Source organism: Hydra vulgaris, chromosome 15 (genome assembly GCF_038396675.1).
Source record: "Hydra vulgaris chromosome 15, alternate assembly HydraT2T_AEP".
NCBI classification, from domain to species: Eukaryota; Metazoa; Cnidaria; class Hydrozoa; order Anthoathecata; family Hydridae; genus Hydra; species Hydra vulgaris.
The window spans coordinates 3853316-3875000 of NC_088934.1; the positions used below are offsets into that span (position 1 = coordinate 3853316).

Consider the following 21685-nt stretch of genomic DNA (forward strand, 5'->3'; position numbering starts at 1 on the left):
GGGTGCAAAAAATTGATGAACATGAGAACGGTTGTTAAAAAAAAGTCAGAAAAATTAACACAACATTTCTTTACTTATGCAAGCGTTAAAAAACATATTTATAATAAAAAACAATTAGTTACTAAAATTTAAAATGCATTTTAAAGACTTTTAAGACTTTAAGTTTAAAAGAACAAAAAACATTTAAAAGTATTTACAAAAACATTTAAAAGTATTTAACATTTAAAAGTATTAACAATATTAATGTATATATGGTACATAATCTAACAAAAGCATGTAAAAGTTAACCCTAAATTAAACTCTTCTATTAAAAGTAACTACAGATTCATTCTCAAGTATACTCTTCTATATGTTTAAATCTATCCTATGTAAGTTTAAACTTACAATTTAAATGTTTTTGTCATTTTAAATAAATTATTTAAAATTTAATTTACATATTAATTTTTGTAATGGGCATCTAAATTGCTTAAATGGGCATAGGCCCCCTTAATTTTACCCTTTTTTCCTAACTGTGATATTTTTTTCTGTTTTTATAAACGCTCCCTTCAATTTTTATAAAACAAATACTCTTGAATTATTTTTTTTTTTTTATGTCTTTCTAAAATGCTTTAATGGACTTAGACCTCAACAAAGTTTTACACTTTTACCCCATTTATAACTCTAAGCACGTTGTTAAGTTAAAAAAAAAATAATTCTATTGTTACAAGACAAATACTCTTGTTAGATAAGGTTTCATTTGAGTGACACAACTCAAAACCTGTCAGTTTCTTTTGCAACCAGTGTCTATAATATGCTTGATCGCGGTGTTGATAATTAATGAAAAGTTTACTAATAAATGTTCTAAGTTATCTTTTACCAGTTTTACCAAGGTCAACCCTAAATGTCATCAGTGGTATTTCATGCATACACATTATGAATTTATTGCTATATAAATAAGTATGTGTAAATTATATATGCATATAAAAACATATCTAACTGTTAACTGTTTAATATGCATCAGGCCTTGTTATGAGATTTTGTTGCATAACATTTTGTTGCAAGCGTAATGTGAGTGAATGTAATTTTACTCAATAAAGATATTTACGTTGTTAAAAGTTTAATTACATCAGTTGTGTATTTTAAAGTATGGTATTGTAATTAAATTTAATATTGTTGAGTCACTCTAAATAGTGCATGTTTTTGAGCACAAATTATACTCTATTAATACTGGAATTATTTAAGGTGCCTATTTGATGCATCAGGGTGCGACAAATCAATGAACATAAGAATATTTGTTAAAAAAAGTCAGAAAATATAACACCGCATTTCTTTACTTATGCAAGCGTTATAAAAAACATTTATAATAAAAAACATATTTATAATAAAAAACAATTAGTTACTCAAATTTAAAATGCTTTTTAAAGACTTTAAAAGAAACCGTGCAAAATCATAATTACTTTCTTTAATAGTGTTTTAAGTAAAATAAATATGCTATTGAAGAAATTAACTGTTTTAGCATAGTTTTTGTATTAACAAAAGAATGAAAATTTTTACATAAAATAAATATGTTTGCAATTACTTTAAAAGAAACTATACTTAAACATTATGATTGCTTTCAATAGTTCACTTTTTTAAATTTTTTATATTTTCCTTAAAATAAATTAATGTTTGTTTGCATATTAAAAAAGCTTTTAAAATTTTTGAAAAGAATTTTTAAGTTTTGCTGAAATATATATAATCTAATAGAATATATAGAGTTGTTATGTTTACTTTAGTTTTCATTTTTTATTGTGCATTAATAGTATGATATTTTTATCAATTTATAATTAAAGGGACTCCCAAGCGCCAAGACAAGTTTATTTTGTAATTAAATATTAGAAAATAAGTTTTGAGATTAAAATAACCGAAAAAATTTATTTACTAAGACTTAACAAAAAAAATTGTAAATAAACCAAGATTGCTGCTTTTCTTCTTTGTTTTATTTTTTGTATTCTGAGATTTTATTAGCAGAACTTATTTTTCAGTATGATTTTTAAATTTACATATCTTAAATTTATAGCACTAATATTAGTTTTGTTTTTAAAATAAATAAATATAAGTTAGACTTTTAATTATTTAACTTATTGATCATATTGTTTTTATTCAATTATTATATATGCATAAAAATTAATTGTAATTAGCAAAACCCAAGCGTAACGTTTATAACTCGAGTTTAAGTTATTTGAAAGAAATTTTTTGTATTGATGTCATTTAAGAATTACAAAACCGCATTAATCAGACTAGTATTTTTTTTCTAAATCAATAAGCCGGAATTACCTTCAAGAAGGGTTTTTTGCTAATATCTCAATAAATAATTTGTTCTGCAAAGTTTATTTAACATGAATATTATTTTTTTAAGGATTATTTGTAATATGTTATAATATAATATATTTTTATTTCTTCAAGTTAATAAGTTTTTTTATTAGTAAATTTATTTAACAAACTAAATAAAGAAAAAGCGATTTGTCGCGCCTTGTGCATGAAAACCAATTAATAATAACAAAAATTTTAATGAAAAAGAGTAGAAAAAAGTTTTATTTTCTTGCTTACAAGAAAAATGTGTGTGATTTTGTAAACTTAAGCATGTTTTGGAGTCTAGCAAAATTTATTGAATTAGCATGCCCAAGCCTGTTTCATAGATATCACATGATCATTTAAAAATAAGCGTGTATCACACTATAGTAATAATTCAACTTACAGGCCTTGTTTTAAATAAAAAATGCTTAACACATTAACCTTATGTGAACTTGAATGTCATAAAATTCTCATTATTATTTTATCTTTTAAAGACAATAAATTTTTTAAATTACTGCAATAATATTAATTACTGCAAAATGAGTTAAATATTATTTAACTTGATTTTTATTATTACTATTAGAAAATGTTTATTTTCTTTATTTTTTTTTATATTGAGTAGTTAATTTTAATATTACATTACCAATTTTTTTTGATATAAACAAATTGTTTTTGTTGACATTTGTATACATGAATTTAAATGTAGCAACCAGACAGTCTCTAATGGACTTATTATAAAAGGACAAAAATAGACTTCGACAAAGCACTAATTGCAACAATTTTAATTACAACTATCAAAAATGAATTGTCTATAAAAAATGTTTGTCTTTCTAGACAATCATTTTAAAAACGGACACTAAATGAACAATCTCGATTTTTTAATGAGGTATAGAAGATCTATTTAATATATAATTTGGACTTATAACGAGTAATTAAATTTTCACTGCAGCATCGTTTCAAAAACTGAAAATGAGCACAAAATTAAAAATACAATTTTTCTAACAGAAGTTCATTTTTTAATTTTTTTGTCCAGCGTGTGCTGTTGATTAAAAAGTTAATTTCTATTTAAAAACCTCAAAATGGACTATTTTGTGCTCAATTGAAGTTCATTAATTACTCAGTTCAGTTGTTTTTCAATTCTCAGTGAATGTGCGTGAAAATTTATTTTTAAAATGCCCTCTCCAGTTTGGGATTACTTCAAAAAAGTTGAAGGTAAGTTTATCATTTAAAAAATTTTCCTTAGTCACTAAAATCTTTATCACCTTCAATAATATTATTTTAAAAATATGTGATCAAGGAGTTGTCCTTTATAAAATGTGGATTAGTAAGTAGAAGATTCCAATAGGTGTTAAAATTTATTTAGGTTTGTGAATAAAACAATAGTGAAAAAGAAAAATGTTTTTTACTTTCATTTTATTGATGAATATGTACGCAAGTTTTAAACAATAATTAATCATGGGCAATGATCGTCATTTGGAGTTTTGATGTCATTTCAATATTTTTTTAATATTATAAATTTACTACATAACAATCTTCAAATAATACGGTAATGAAAGATTTCTGGTTTTATGAAATCAAGTAAATTTAGACAAAATCATAGACACCAAATAGACGAAAAAATTATGCTTTGTAGACTTATGAAGTGAAAATTATTTTTTAACTGAGCAATCTTAGGACACCATCAAAAATTTGATAGACACAACAAGGACAAAAAATTAAACATTTGTTGTGTCCATTACAACATACAGAATTGTCTATGTCTGTGTTGTGAGTCTATCCATAGACTAGTCTGGGTACTATTTAAATGTTAACTTTTTTTAAATGCTTATTTCTTAAATAATCATTTAAAAAAATTTGCAACTAAAAATGATTTTTTATTTTAAAATAATCAGTCAATAACAAATAAAATAATGTTAATTTATCTATTTTATTAAAAGTTTAATATTCTATTAGCGATTTTGTTGAGAGCAAGGATTATTTTTCCAAACACCATTTGTTAAAGTTATATCGTTGTATATATCATTTATTAAAAAATAATTGCTGCGCTCTTCTTGCGTTATAAAAAAAAAGTTTAAATTGCGTTTTGTGCAAATTTGTGATACAGCCTCAGAACACGTTTATTTAAAATTTGATTTTGAGTATAAAAAAAAATGTTTGTGAAGGAAAACCGAAAAAATAATTGCAATAAATTAAGTTAATTTTCTTTAAAGAATAAATAAAATTTAATTATTGAACAATATTTAGTAATATTTTTAAATAAATTTGACAGTTAAGTTAAACCCAAGCATTAACTTTAATTTTAATAAACTTAAATATATTTTTCTAAATCAGAATTAATATACATATATATTTTAAATCAAAACTTAAATTATATATTTTTTTATTAGAATGAAATTATATATTTTTATTAAATTAAATCATATATTTTTATCAGAATTAAATTATATTATAATGAATTTTGCTTCAAGCTTAGGGATCGTCCATAAATTATGCAATGCAAAACTTATTTAAAAAATATAAGCTGGAGGTCATTTTGCTCTTCTGCGCTATGGTTTTTGCTGGACTTTAAAGGTTGTTTACTTGGTTTAATTAATGACTCTGTGAGGGAAAACTTTTAATTCTTTGTCTCTGGTCTATAAGATTAATTTCGTGTTACATAATTTATAGATGATTCCTTAAAGTATCAGCATTTTTCAAGCGAAAAAAATTGATCATTACAATAAAAAAAAATTAATTATAAATTATTTATTATTATATAGAAACTTAAGTAAATTTTTTTATTGCAATCAAATATTGCATAAATACTATCAATCAATCACAGATCAAGGTACAGCAAACATAGTTCACTGAATTCTTTATAGTCTTCTTGCTGATGCTCTATGGAAGATTCAGCAGCTGCTTCTGCACTTTCCTTTCACATAGTAATCTGAGAAACAGTGTGTGAATCATTCAAGAAAGTTTGAGGGTCAATGGACTGAGTGTCTTGTCGTTTCCATGAGGAACTGTGTCAAAATGCTTTTTAAATGTGCTAAATACAGTAACTTCTGGTGATTTTGATGCTTCAATGTGCAAGTTGTTAAAAGCGTGTGTTGAAATAACTTCTGCAATGTGATGATGGCATGCATACTAGAGCAATGCACGGCCAAATCTTTGGTGCAGGGCAACACACGCGGCGCTGACATGTCCAGTATTGCTGGCCGTAGTATCATAAGTCATGTTTACTATTGATTCAGCACAGTTCCATGACTGCAACAACTGCATTGTAGTATTAGTGATATCTTTATATCGTTGATCTGTTCCTGGTTGATAAGCACGTATGCCAAGAATTTTTACATTTGTGTTTTTCCCAACAGCAACCATAAGTCTTTTAATTCGTGTGTTGCCTGGCTCTTCATCAGTTTAGAATCCCAGTGCAGGGAAGCATACTTTGGTGGAACCCATGACTTCCGAACTTCAGAAGCAATTTCTTTATTCACCATATGCCTGGACCTGTCTGCTGTGGCATATGATACAACAATTTTGCGAGCATCACCTCGTGGTTCTTCAATAATGGCCTCAGTGAGCGCAGACTGTTGTGCAGGAGAAATTTTCATTTTTGTTGCCGAAGGCACAATTCTTGGAGATTTGATAATGTTATAACGTATAAGAGCTGTCATTCCAGTGCGAGTAGTTTGGTGGTGCATTTTTACCAGTTTCTTTTCTGAAGTCTTAAAAGGACTATCGATATCACATTTAATTTCATCACTACTTACCTCCCTGCTGTTATTAGAAAGCTCTACTGTACAAATAGCAGATACTGTAGCAGTAGCTGCTTCTTCTGCCCTTAGTCTTCTTTCTTCTTGCTTTTGCAGTCGTACCATCTTGTGCTGTAACTGTAATGCCAATTTCTTGTCATGGAGGCCAAATGATGCTGTGCGGTCTGTCTTCATGGACTCTAAAAACTTTACGTTTTCGGCATTGTTCATGACTTTTTCAGCATCTTTTACTTACAGTGGAAATGTCAAGCTGAGTTCTTCTGACATTAGTTCAAGCTTGGCAAGTGCCTGACAATGATGAATGGCGATCTAGAGGAAGTTCATGAAGTTTTGCATTCTTTTCAGATTGCAATGATTTTTTCACAGGCCTTCTTTTCTGTTATTATTGGAATATTTGCTTTCTTAAAGAAAAGAATGACCTGCTTCAACACAATTTTTGCACTGTCATGTTTCGATTGCTTTATAGACAGGCCAGCTTGTTGATGAAACATGTAGCATCACAGCACTTGTTAACTTATCAGTAATCTGCAGCCAGTTATCTCCACATCTGCTTCTGTAATACCGGCTCCTATTCCAAACACTGAACCTTTCTGATAAGTCTTTTTTGGTGTAAACTTCACAGCAGATTGTGCCATGCTATTGTTACAGTGGTTGCTAACTCCTGAAAATGCAAATAGAGTTTGAAACATTCTACAGTAAGTAAGAAGATATGAATTATAAAGCTCTTCATCTATGCTAAGTTAGACATACAAATTTGTGATTATATCGTAACAATGCCGTAGTAAGCTATATTTCGTGCTCCATGTGAACCCATTAGGAATAATTATATTTTTATTATATTTCACACAGTAATTACTTAACACCAAAGAAACATGTTTATTATAAGGCCATTAAGAATTTAACCCATGAAAGGGTTTAATATACACTACCTTATGATATATTTAAATAAATATTGTGGATTCGCTCAAAGTTTTTGTAAAATTTTGTCTCTAATAAATAATAAACACTGTCTCTAATACATCAATTAGCTTTGCCAATGATTCGATACAAACATATATAATGTATCAGGCCTAGCCAAGAAGCGTTATGCTATATGCATTTTACATACAAAATGGCGATTTTACCTACATGTTAAGCCATTTATTTTATGCCAAAGCTCTCATCAATTGCATTAAGTTGTCTTTTGATATAGTTTATGCAGTGTTTATTTAGAAAACAGTCCTAATTATAAATTTTTGTAAAACATTTTTGCCCTAGTTATGAAATAAATTATTTTTTTGGTAAATAAAACATACTGTTAAATAAATTTTTTTATACATAAAAATTCCCAAACTGAGTTAAAAAAAATCAAATGCTTAAAGATTAAACTTTTCAACATATTTAATTTAAAGTTAAAAGTTTAAGTTTAAAATTTTCATCAATTTCAATTTAAAGTTTTTTAGTTGAAAAAACTTTAAATTAAATATGATTTTAAGGTTAAAAGTTTTAATAAAATTTTAAAGTAATGTAAAATATCTTTTCAACATATTTACTTAAGAAATAATGCTTGGTAACTGATAGAATCTGTAAATTGTTTATAATCTTTATCAAAAATATTTTATTAAACAACTATCGAAAAAAAAATTTAGTTTTTTGGAAAAATAATATTTTTTATAATTATATTGTTTAAAAGAATTTTAATGTGGTTTAAAATTATATTTAATTATAATGTGATAGTTTAAAATGCAGTAATGACACAATTTAACTTTTAACAATGTAAATATATAAGCTTTGTTGAGTTACATTTACATGCATTACGCTTTTCCGTTGTGCAATAAAATTTCATAACAAGACCTGATGTGTGTAGTAAAGCTACCCATATAGAGCCGTTTTGAAGGATATCATTAGGTTGAGCTTGGTTTTTTTGTGTTTTTTGTTGTGTCACTCAAATGAAACCTTTTTTTTTTATTTAAGAGTACTTGTCTTGTGTAACAGAATCTTGTTTTTTTATCTAAATCCGAACAATATGCTAAAAGTGATAAATGGGGCAAAAGGGTAAATTTAAAGGGGGTCTTAGCCCATTAGAGCATTTTAGATACATGTAACAAAAAAAAATTATTTAAGAGTATTATAAAAATTGAATAAAGCATTTGTAATATAAAAAAAAACACCATAAATTATTTTAGATGCACATAACTTTTTTTGTAACCCCATTCAATTTTACTCTTTTGCCCCATTCATAACTCTAAGCACGTTGTTGATTTAAAAAAAAAAATTTCTTATGTTACAAGACAAATACTTTTGATTAGATAAGGTTTCATTTATGTAATAGAACTTGAAACCTGACAGTTTCTCTTGCAACCATTGAATTTTGCAATTAAAATTTACTAATAAGTGCTTTAAGTTATCTTTTACCAGTTTTACCAAGCTCAACCCTAAATGTTATCAGTAGCATTTCATGCATATTCATATGCATTTATTGATATATAAATATGTACATATTAATTATATATGCATATAAAAACATACAGGGTGGATGCTCGATATCCGGACTTTTTTGACACAAAATTAAAATTACAATAAAAATTTTAGTTTCAAAGCTATATTTCTGATATTCTAAACAGTAATGTACACATATAAGAGCTTTCATTTCACTCAATCCAGCTGCCTTTAGCTTCAATGACTTGCTCAATACGCTTCCTGAACCTGGAGCAGGCGTGCTCTACCTCATCGGCCAACATGTTGGCAGCTGCAGTAGTAATTGCTCGCTTTAGAGATTCAACAGTGTTGTGACTTGATTTATTGGTCTCACGTTCCAAAGTGCCCCAGACATAATAGTCCAATGGATTGAGATCTGGTGAGTTTGGAGGCCAAAAGTGCTTCGACCAGAACATAGGGAGATTCTCTTCAAGCCAACCCTGTACCAATTAGTAGTATGAGCAGGAGCTGAGTCTTGCTGAAACACATATGGCCTACCATTGGAACACTTGTCCATCCAAGGTTTCACCACCTTAATCAGAAGGTCCAAGTAGACTTCTTTGTTGACATTTTGGCCCTTCAGGAAGAAGTGTGGTGGCATGACATGGCCTTTGCTGGAAACAGACATAAAGACATGGACAGAGGCTGGAAATTTTGTCTGACCAATCACTGGGACATCTTCTGGGTCTTGAGCCAACCACCTGTCATTTCTTCTGCTCACTTTGGCATCCACAGTAAAAATTTTCTCATCGCTGAAAAAATAAAGTTTACCGGCAGCTTCATGTTTTATTGATGCTAAAAGAACGGAACACTTAGCCACTCTTGTCTCCTTCATTGAAGCAGACAGCATCTGCCTGACTTTCAGGACATAGGACTTGTACCTAAGGTCATCACAGATCACTCTTCTCATGGTGTAATGAGACACATTCATATCTTTGCTCAGTTTCTTGATGGAGGTGCTGGGGTTTTTGTTAATTGACTTCTGTACTCTGCTGATGAAGACCTTATTCCTGATTGGTTTGTGAGCAGTCTTTTTTTTTCGTTCTACAGACTCTGCACCATCATTAAACCTCTTTGCAATATCATAAACTGTGCTTTTTGGGAAGCCAAACCATTTTATAATCTCTGGGACAGAGTGCCCGGCGCGGAGGGACTCAACCACTGCAACTCTACGGTCATATTCCTTTGACATGATGTGCTAAATTTGCAATTTTTATTTTTTTACCGAGAGTACAATGTTTGTTTTGATTAATGTTCGAATTTCGCAACATAGAATTTAAAAACAAAAAAATGCCGGCAAATTTAAAATTGTCCGGATTTCGAGCATCCACCCTGTATATACATGTATAGATTTTATAACTGTTTAACATGCATTAGGCCTTGTTATGAGATTTTGTTGCTTAATGGAAATGGGTAATGTGAGTAAATGTAAGTTTACTCAATAAAGGTATTTACGTTGTTAAAAGTTTAATTAAGTCAGTTGCGTATTTTAAAGTACCGCATTATAATTAAATTTAATTTGAAACCACATTAAAAATCGTTGTAAGTTATAAAAATCGTTATCTTTATAAAATATCTTTAAATTAAACAATATTATTATAAAAATTATAAATAAAATGTAATATGTTGTTTGAAAAAAAAAAATTATTTTTTTAAAATCTTATACTTATTTAAACTTATTTTTTTTCTTCCTTTCATTTTGTCCAAGCATTTTAAGCATTCGTTTTGTGTTTTTTTTTGTTTTTTAAAATGAGGGGACGATTGTTCATGATTGAATTTCTTAAAGGGATTCCCCAGTACCAAGACAAGTTATGTTTACTTTGTAAATAAACATCAGAAAAAAAGTTTTAAGTTTGGGGTCATCCATAAATGATGTCAGTGTTTTTTCTCAATTTTTTGACTCCCCCTCCCCCCTTTGTCAATTTTTGGTCAACCCCCCATTATGTATGATGTCAGTTTTTGTGTACTCCCCCCCTAAAAAATAATAAAAATGCTTTAAAACCATTGATTTTTTTTCTGACCAAATTATACATTTATATAATAGTAGATCTCATCAAATTATATTATATAATAGTCGATATCTCATTAAAAAATCAACTAAGCAAGTAGTATTATATATCTTTAATATAATCTTCCCATGGGTTGTTGAAGTGATCATCGATTGAAACAATAGGTAGTGAATGCTCTCAGCGCTCTAAAAGGATATCGTATTCTTGAGGTACAATCAAATTCGTTGCGTCAACTTCATTTTCATCTAACCATTCAGCAGTTTCCGAACTCTTCTGCAAGGCGATGACTGCCAAAAATTCTGTCTGACGCTTGGCAGCGATACAAACAGGTTGGACCCTTTTGATTAGAGGGATGTTATAGCAGAAGAATGGATAGAAGCGTGCTTTTTCAACATAGCTTGAGAGGAAAAGTAGATATTGCACTTTTTACAGATTCTATCAGCTGGACTAGACTGAATTGATGGACAAAACGCATCATACGGCAAAATTGGAAATTCTTTGGCAGTCTGAGGAAGAATACTTTCAATGTTTGATGCGATGAGCATAAAGACGGATGATGGATCCAATTCTTTTACTCCTTCTAAGACGTCTACTGCTTTGAGCCCGTCTCTCGTTTGGTTGATAGGGACAGGTGGCGGAAGAAATCTTGCTCTAATTAGAGTAAAGTAAGAGCTTCTAATAGTCCGACAACATGAACGATTTTCACATTTCACAATTTGAGTAAAATATTGACTTGTACAAAGATGATCGGCAATCCAATGTTGATCTTGTAATTAAAGGCTCCTTGACTCTAGCTCTGGTTTGTCTGGATCAATATACTCTGCAATGGTTGGATAACTATCAATTTGTAGATCAGACCAAATATCAGCCAAAGCCTGTTCAGCAAAACCAAAGTTCTGTTTTTCTAAATATATCATCTATTGTCCTGCCTGATTTTAAAAGATATGTTGGTTATTATAGGTTAAAAATTATATTAATATTTTTACAAATTAACTTTTGTCAATGTAATTACTTTGAGAATCAAGATGAGTTCCGTAATGTTCTTGCAGAAGAATCACCCCAGATAATTCTTTACTTAGAGGTGCCATTCATCGCTCAGCTCTGTTAAATGCTTTGCGACCTGGAGTGTTCGTCATGATGAAAAGAGCGTCAAGGTTATTCTTCAAGAAATGGTGAATCTCGATTTCAATTACTTTCTGGTATCTGGGATTTTCGTCGGGTCCTCCATCAATGCTAAACACAACGATAGGCTTAACCATATTAGTTTGAGGATCTCTGGTAATAGAGTCGAATTCTTTGATATCCAAGAACCGCTGAAAGTCTAATCCATGAGCGAAGGCGGTCAAGGATGCATGTTTTCCTGATCAAACAGCAATGTAGGTAGGTCCAGAATAAGTGACAGCATCTGTTTTTCTGAAACCATCTTTTTTGATCGTAATTCCAGCGTCTACAGATGATATAAGCTTGTGTTTAGGAGCCACGACCCAGTCATGGTCCGGGAGAGTTACCCGGTACTCAAAATGCATCTACAACGGCGCCTGTTTTTTTGGCTGCTGTCATTCCAATTGGCTCTCTAGCCTTGTTGTCTTGGCTAATGAAACACACTTCATCTGGCCCTAAAATAGAACAAACTTCTTCCACATACTTTATAGTTGAACTGCAAAAGAGTTCGTCAACATGTTTTAAATGAGATTCATTTTGAGGACTGATCAATCTAACAGGGACTGTTTTGACGTGCCTTTTGCCTTCTAATGTTCCATAACTTCTCGGAAGTAGACGAGTATAGAGGGCGCTCTTGCTGATTGCAAATCCAATTTTGTTCATCTCGGATGTCAATTCGTCGAGAGTTTTAATGCTCTAAATAATAAAGAAATATATTTGGATATAATTAACTTTTTTACAGAAAACTGGATTTATTTCGTAAATTATGTTCAAATCAAATCTTGAAATTAGTTGTTAACATTTCAAGGATATTTACAATAGTGCAAGTACTAATTAAGAGTAAAATTCTAACAAATACAATATTAACAAACATAGCTGGTCAACAAACTCAAAGTTAATGCACTTTGTTGATCATCAATAACAGATCACTCATTGGTGGGCTCAACAAACTGTGAGGAATTCTTGTCAAATTCAAGTGGAGTATACGTGGGGGCAGACTGTTTTGGAGTATTGACCCAAAATGATAATTGCCTGCTCTTGAACTTCATTACCTTTTCATTTAATAAATTACTCTTGATTCAAGATCCTTATGCACCAGTTTCTCTTCTTTTAATGAATTCCATATACTATGGACTTCTTTCTGGATATTAGCCCTTTTTTTTTTGGGATGAGCATTTTCATACGAGACCATCAATAAGTTAAGTAATGCGATTTATCCATATTTTAATATTGATTTATTAGTATTGCTTACATCGCAATCAGAATAATGATTTTGCTCATCGTTAACGCAAGCTTTTTAAAAGAGTTTCTTCAACCTACTAGGGAGAAATTAGCGTTTCATATTTTAATTAGACTTTATGTGTTTGCATTGCATCACGTTTTACAATCAACTAGAGAGCAATTAGAGTTTCGTATTTGAAATAACATTTTATAATCCGCTAGGGAGCGAATAACGATTGTGAATTTTATATACAAAGAGTTAATATTTCTAACATGATTTGATTAGCAGTCAAATGGTAATATATTAATAAAACGATAGTAATTTTTATTTTACATTAGTAGTTGTTATTTATTTAATGTCTCTTGGAAACTTATTATAATTATTTATAGTATTATATTATAAATAATTTAATAAAATATAATATCAAATTCCCTGCATTTAATATTAATTTCCTCACAAACAAAACATTTTTTCTATACCATTTAATAGATGTAAATACCGTTAAAATCTGCTCATTAAAACTAAAAAAATAATTTAAATTGACATCATTTTGGCCTCAACACCCCCTCCCCATTGTCAATTAGTGTCAAACTTTCCAGCACTCCCTTTCCCCCCTATATTTACTGACCATTTATGGATGACCTCTTTATTAAAATTACCAAAACAATATCTTTATTGTGATATTAGCATAAACATTTGTTTTGCCATTATACTTCTGGTTGAGAAGTTAATATTAACTCCGTGAATCTGCAGAGTTTTTTTAACAATTTACACAATAACACAATTAGATTGGGTTTTCCGTTTTTATAAAAAAATGTTTGCGCTACCTAAAATCATTTTATTTATTTATTTGAAAACAATAGAAGGACCAGAAGGACACTAATACTGGAGTATACATTAAAAGATTTTCTACTGAAATGTCTAATTGTATCAGGTGATTGAATAAGTTTGAACAAAATTGTATCAAGTAGAACAAAGCAGTATAACGAGACGGTTCTTAGACACAGAAACAGACAATGCAGACAACACATTCTCCGGTAAACCAATCCATACATAGTAGAATTGAGAATAAGTTAAAATTGAGAATTAGAAAGTTAGAATTGAGAATAAGAATATTTGATAGGTCAGTGTCCAGTTTACCATTAAGATTTTTGAAGCATAAAACTAAATCCTTAAACATTCGATGATATTCTAATATACTGGGCTTTAGTATGGCTAGACAGTTATTATAGCAAACTGACTGCAGACCAGCAATTCTTTTAGTAAAAAAATGCTGCACTTTTTCAATTTGATTAATCAAGCATATAGTGTAAGGTGATCATACTGGAGAGCAATATTTAAGCATAGGTCGTACATAAGTACTGTGATTGTGACCACCTGTGATCTCATGTGCAGAAAATTAGTTGGCCAATGCAAAAGATTGCCAACTATTCCGTTCGCGAGTAATTTCATTAGTAAAATCTGATGTATTTTCACTATTTTTTACTAAATTCAAAAAATATAATAATATTTTTGGTTTTAAGATATTATAAGCAGAACTTGTTTTTACAAATATCAGTATAATTTTGAAATTTAAATGCCTTAAATTTAAAGCACTAATATTAGTTTTGTTTTAAAAATAAAATAAATATAAGTTGGGTTTTTAAAGCATTAACTTATTGATCGTGTCATTTTTATTTGGCTATAAAAGTTTGGTTTGTTGTATAAAATATATAAAGACATTCTTTTACATAAAAATTAACTTCAAAGGGAAAACCCAAACACAATATTTGAAACTCAAGTTTAAGTTATTTGAAATAACTATTTGTATTGATGTCATTTATTTAACTACAAAAGCACATTAATCAGACCAGTATTTAATAAAAGCCAGAACTTACCTTCAAGAGAAAAAAAATGAAAATAAAATTTTTAAAGTTTTTCCCTAATATCTTGGTAAACAATTTGTTCTGGAAAGTTTAATTAACATTAAACTTATTTTTCAAGGTTTTTTTTATGATATGAACACTTTTTTGTCTTGGCACTTGGGAATCACTTTAACAATCAAAAAATAAATAAAAACTATGAACTTTTTTTTTTAACATTTTGTCTTTAACAAAATTCTCGCATACTACTTATAAACTAGTTAATCATTTCTAATCAATGTTCATTCTATGATTAATTCAAAAAAAATCTTTTCATAAATTTGTTATATAAAATTTACTAGAAAATTTTCTAAAATATTTTTAATAAATCTAATAATTTTGCCTACAGGATCATTTATGGTTTATCTGGCAATGCATATACAGTTATAAGTGCATTAAGCACTTTTGTAACGGAATGAAAAAAGATTATTGATATGAATTTATAAATAAATAAACAAAATAGTTAAATGTAATACAAACATTTTAAAGGTAATTGAATTTAATTAATTTAAAAAAATTTTCTTTTCTTTAACAAAGTTTGCAAATTTTAGCAGTAAAAAAATGGAGCATTTTAAAAATTTTTGAAGAATTAGAATTAAATTTAATAAAAAAAATTTATATTTACTAATATTTAATAATAAATTTAATTTAAATTTAATAAAATGGATTGAAAATAAAACTAACAAAAAAAAAAAAAAAGGAAAATAACTATATGTTTTTTGTCTAGTAAAAAAAATATTTCACTAATGTTGTTTACAACAATTAATTACTGCTTAATGTTATCTGCATAAACTATTTTAAAAGACTGTTTGTATAATTTTTTAATTGAAGTTAGCGTTTGGCGTAATGTAAATTGCATTACTGTAACGTAAATATCTTAACGCATAGGTGAAATCACGATTTTGTACGCAAAATTAAAATGGCATATCGCTTCCTAACAAAGCCTGATGCATGCATGGTTGTTTTGTATTTTAATTGATGTTTTTAAAGTTTATTGATATTGTTTATATCATTGTTATTATTTTGCAGCAATACAAAAAGCTGGCCAGACAGTTTCACCCTGATAAAGCAGGTGCAGAATTTGAAGAAAAAGTAAATCTTTTTTAATTTTTTAAATTATTAGTTTTTGATATTAATTTTTTTTTTTTTTTTCTTTATTAGATATTTTATTATCTAAAAAGACAAAAATAAGTTTAAAGTTTAACAAAAAAATCTACTTTTTTTATATTTTGATCCCAAGCCAAATTTGTGACATTAGTAACATCAACAAAAAAAGCAGCTGTGTAAATATCAAAATAGCATGCAACTTTGTTTTATTGTTTTACAAAGCTTCTTACAAATATAATAGCATTTTAAATAAAATGTTTTACTTTCAGTATGAACAGACAGGGTGTCTGCCAGATTAGGGAAACCAAGTAAAACAGGAGATTCAGATACCTGCAAAAGATTTCTGGGAATGCCTAGCAAAATTAGGTTGAATTCTTAAATAAGTAAGTGTATTTTACAAAAAGATCGCTAAATATTCCTTAAGAACACAATAGTAATAAGTTAGTAAAAAAAATATATTTATCTAACTTAAGCTTCTACTGTCAGTCTCTCCTTCAGCAGGATCATCAGGAAAATAATCTGAATTTAATAAAAATTTAATTTATAGATAAAAATTTTCACACTTTATAAATTTATTTATACTTCATATTTATACTTCATATTATACTTCATTTATAAATTGTTATAACTTTTTCTAAAAACAGAAAGTTGCATAAATTACAGTATCTTTTTTAAAAAGGTTTTCATAACTCTATTAAAAAAATTAATTCTAAGTTTTTATTTAATATTTTTTTTTTTATCTAAATAGGTAATTATTTCAAAATTTTCTTGCAAACATACTTATTTCTGATTCCATTCTTCCTCTTCAAATTTCTTAATTGTCCCTGTATGGAATACTGTTGTCATATTTAGGCTGGTTCTTCTAATGATGCTCTTTCTCTTCTATACATAGTCTAAAAACATGTTCTAAATGTAGTTAGATCCACTCTGCCAAGCTTGAGTCACTTTTGTTGTCATAAAGTTGCATCTCTTTCTCTTTTCTACAAATACTATCGTATTGCTGCTCCAAGGAGCAGCAATATGATATCTATGCAGTCTTGTTGGGAGTGAATTAGAGTAAATAAAAAAAAGCAAAATTAAAATTTTTTTTCTTTTAAATTGCAAAATAAATTTTGACAGCATAGTATGTATTACAAGTATTTTTTATGTTTAAAGATTGTTTGTGGTTGGCATAACATTTTTTCCATTCACCAAGTCAATATACTGTTTATTTTGGGTTATTTTGTGAGGAAATTCACTTTTATTAAATAATGCAATATTGCGGCCTATAATTTTTTCTAAATTTTTTGTACTGCTATAACTTGCTTTTATAGTATTTCTATTAAAAATTTTGTGCAATTTATTAGAGGGAGAGAAACGTTTGTTTACTTATTAAAAAAATTTTCCTGTATTTGTTAAAAAAAATTTCGGTATGGGGATTGTACCAAATTATGTTTTTGTTTTGCTTTTTTTTGCAGTTTTTTAAGTTTTAGCTCAAAATTTTTAAACCCTATCTTTGAAGGGATCCCAAAGTGCAGAGGCGAGTTGTGTTCATATTAAAGAGAATGATTTAATAAAAATTATCAGGGGTCGAAATAAGTGTCGGACATTGATGCCACTTATTTCGACCCCTTATCAGGGGTCGAAATAAGTGTCGGACATTGATGCCCCAATCGTTAGTTGCCCCTATGCCGGGGCATCTAACGATCGTTTATTTTTACTGAAAAAATAAACAATGGTTTATTCCCCTCATCTAACAAGTCTCAAAAATTGTTTGAGAGGCAGTGATGTTCGACACTTATTTTGACCCCTGATAATCTTTTTTTAAATCATATATTTTCTTTTTTATATTTATTACCATTTTTATATTGTAAATATAAAAAAATATGCTAAATAGTATTAAATTTTTATGAAAAAACTTTTTGACAGTTTCCACAATTCCTTTGTAAATTTATAAATAGCTGAAATGACTTTTTAATTGACAACTGTTGATAAAAACACTACATGGAAATACACTACAAAGTGTAACAAAGTGTGTGAAGTGTTACAAAAAACATATGGTGAGTCTGCTATGAAAAAAACAAGTGTTTACAAGTCGTATAAGTGTTTCCAAGATGGCCGCAAAGACGTTGAAGATGACGAATGCTCCGGTCGACCCAGCACATCAATGATCAATAAAAATATGAAAAAAGTGGAAAAAATTGTTATGAATGATCTCCGAATCACAATAAGAGAAGTTGCTGATGAAGTTGGCATATCAATTGGCTCATTTCATAACATTTTTTCAAATGTTTTGGGCATGAAACGAGTGGCAGCAAAGTTCATTCTAGAACTGCTGAATTTTGACCAAAAAGCAATCGCATGAACATTGCTCAGGAGCTGCTAAATGATGTCACCAACAATCCAAGTTTGCTTGAAAGGGTCATAACTGGTGATGATACATGGGTGTATGGTTATGATGTCGAAACCAAAGCCCAATCGTCGCAATGGAAGCACCCTGAATCACCAAGAGCGAAAAAAGAACGTCAAGTTGGATCAAATGTCAAGGTTTTGCTTACTGTTTTCTTCGATTATAATGGCGTAGTTTATCATGAGTTCTTACCACAAGGTCATACGGTTAGTAAGGAGCATTACCTTGAAGTTATGCAACATTTACGTGAAGCAATCCAAAAAAAACGTCCCGATTTATGGCAAAACAATTCATGGCTTTTGCACCATGATAATGCACCTGCTCACTCGTCGTTTCTTGTTTAAAAACAACACCGTAATCATGCCCCAACCTCCATATTCACCAGATATGGCTCCGTGTGACTTTTTCTTATTTCTAAAAATGAAGAAAATCTTAAAACCTTTTAAGTCATCAAAACAATATCTATAATAAAAACCAATAAATTTTCTTATTAATTTTACTACAAATTTATCATTCTTATTAGAAGAAAAAAAAGCAAAATCAATTTTAAAAAGTGTTATTTTTTACTGAGACTTGATTTTCCTCAGTTGTTAAAGTATGAAATTAATTCTTTATATTATCCTGAAATAGAACTACAAGACAATTCATTAAAATGTTGTGATTCTAGTTTATTGTCATTGTTACTGTTTAAAATATTTTTCTTTTTTTTTATTATCACTTTTAACATGAAATTTTCTTTTTCTTGTCATAAAGGTCCTATTTTGGGATAAATGTTTTTCCTTTTTTGACAGATTTTTTTCTTATTTCCTATGAATAAACTAAGCAAGCATTTAGTTTATTTCGAACAGAAGTGTCTGTGAGTATTTAGGTGCACTGATGCTTATGTCTTTTAATGTACTTTTTTGATCCAACTTTTGGAAATGGCCTATTTTTTCTAGACTTGCTTGATTTTAAAGATGTTAGTAGAAACACTGGATAGTTGACTCCCAAAGTCAGATATTTTCAAAGTCAGATATTTTCATAGGCAATAAACTGCAAGTTGAGCCTGATGGCAGACTTAATGTCAAAGACTAATTAAAAGCTGAGGCTTGAACAGTAGCAGAAACTGGATCGACATCACCAAAAAATGGGTTAGCATCAATAGGTTCTGGGCTGTCTGTAACACGAAGCTAATAACTCTTCAGAAAATATGTTAGAATTAAAGTTTGATTTCTGCCACAGCAAATTCTTTAAAAATGTTAGATAGAATATAAACTTGCGCATAAGACTTACTTGCAACTGCTGCTATGTCAAATACTGTCATAAATTTAAATATGGTCTTGGATTAGATACAACTTAATTATCATGGCCTACATTTAATTGTTTCAGTGACCCATACACTAACAGATACAATGGCTGCAGTTTGTAACTACAATGTTCTGGAAAAGACAGTATAGTAATGCCCTTTTTTTTACCTTAATCTGAACACACAATTCAAGCTTTCCCATGCTGTTCGCAAAAAAGTTTTTTATTTAGACAACCTTCGCAAAAAGTTTTTTATTTAGACAACCTTTTCACACCCGTTTGCAAGTTTTATATATTAAGCGTTTCAATACTTTGCGGTAAAAACAAAGAAAGCAAATTTTTCACTTTTTACTTTTTTTTGCTAAAAATAAAATTTCTTTTTTTTTTTTTGTTAAAATTTTAGGTTAATTTTATTTTAAGTTTTCATCTTTTTATTTTAAGTTACCTTATTTTAAGATACCTTGAAATTTTTAAAATATTGTAGTTTTTAATTTTACTTTAATATTTTTTGCTTGTGTAAACCTACTTCAATCTTTCGCTGGCAAGGTGTGAAATCACAGAGCTTGCCTGACAAAGCATATAACATTTTGTTTTGACAATTCGACCATGTCTATTTGCATGTAACAATATAATTTGTGGGCAAGCTGGGCATGCAACCTTTCCTGCGAAAGATAGTACTTACACAAGGGTGTAGAAAAATTGTTTTGTATGTTTCTAAATGCATCTTGCAACAGAGGACTTGAACAAAAACTTATTAAAAAAGGGCTGTTAATATAGACATTAATATAGACAAATAAAACTTTTTGCTTTTTTTATGATTTTTTACTTGTATTTTTCAATTATGTTTGAAATAATAGTTTAAAGAAATATCAGTTGCATACGAAGTTTTAAGTGATCCAGAAAAGCGAGAAATGTATGATAGATATGGTGAAAAAGGTCTTTCTGAAGGAGGATTTGGAGGGGGTAATTTTTTATTATATAAAGTTTGAGCTTTTTTATTAAATATTTTCGAAATTAATATCTTTAAGTAAAAAAGTTTCATTAAGGTATGGAAGATATTCTCAGCCATATATTTGGACATGGTGGGGGACATGGTGGATTTTTTGGTAAAGTTTTAAAAATTAAAATTATTTTAAAAAAATTAATTAAACATGTTTAAAAGAAAATTAAAATTATATATTTATTTAGGGGGAATGGGTGGATTTGGTTCATTTGGTATGGGAGGTGGTTCAAGGCGAAGTCAAAAGCGAAAAGGAGAAGATACAGTTCATCCATTAAAGTAATTTTATGGCAAATTGAACATTTATATTTCCTTATTTTGTATTATGTGTTTTCCCAAAAATTTGTTAAACACCTATTTCCGAAATATTTTCTGCTTGGTTTTATTTATATATCCTAGGAATCAGAAAAAATGAAGTCGGCAGTATATTGCTGACTTCAAACTGTTAGAGGTTGGTTTAAACCATAAAACATAAAAACAAGGCATTTCTATGTTTTATGGTAAGCTATTTTTTGCCAAACTCTAGTTCGGCTATTTTTTGTCTAATTCAAACAATTTGAGTTTGGCAGTTAGGTCAGCATTTGGCAATACCGACCCTAGTTCCGAGGGCTATATACATATATTTATGTGTGTGTGTGTGTATATATATATGTGTGTATATATATATATATATATATATATATATATATATATATATATATATATATATATATATATATATATATATATATATATATATATATACACATATACATACACTTATATACAGGCTTGGCCAGGAAGGCGTGAGATTTCAAATCTTTATATTACCACGCAAATAATATTGTATTTTGATGATTTAACCACAGTTTTTAACAAATACGTTGAAAAATTGGTTTTTAATTACGTCGAAAATAAATAACTTCAAAACGTTTATCCTTTACTAACATTTTTATATTAGCAAAATGCTTTTAAATAAAGTAGCTAATGATTTTAATTAAAGTATTATTGAAAGTTGTATAAATTTTTACTTATATTATTTAATTATATTAGATTTTTTTACATGAAAATAAAAAGGGTAAAAAATATTTAAAAAAAAATTAAATTT

At 28.6% G+C, this 21685-nt stretch overlaps 1 protein-coding gene across 1 annotated transcript in view; it reads left to right on the forward strand.

Annotated features, from left to right (window-relative positions):
- Window positions 1-21685, forward strand: part of LOC136092248 (dnaJ homolog subfamily A member 2-like) — a 41433-nt gene that overhangs the window by 1210 nt on the left and 18538 nt on the right. The window contains exons 2-5 of the mRNA XM_065820029.1: window positions 15848-15910; window positions 20456-20561; window positions 20645-20704; window positions 20787-20877. Coding sequence (XP_065676101.1) covers window positions 15848-15910; window positions 20456-20561; window positions 20645-20704; window positions 20787-20877 — 320 coding nt within the window. The remainder of the gene's footprint in view (window positions 1-15847; window positions 15911-20455; window positions 20562-20644; window positions 20705-20786; window positions 20878-21685) is intronic.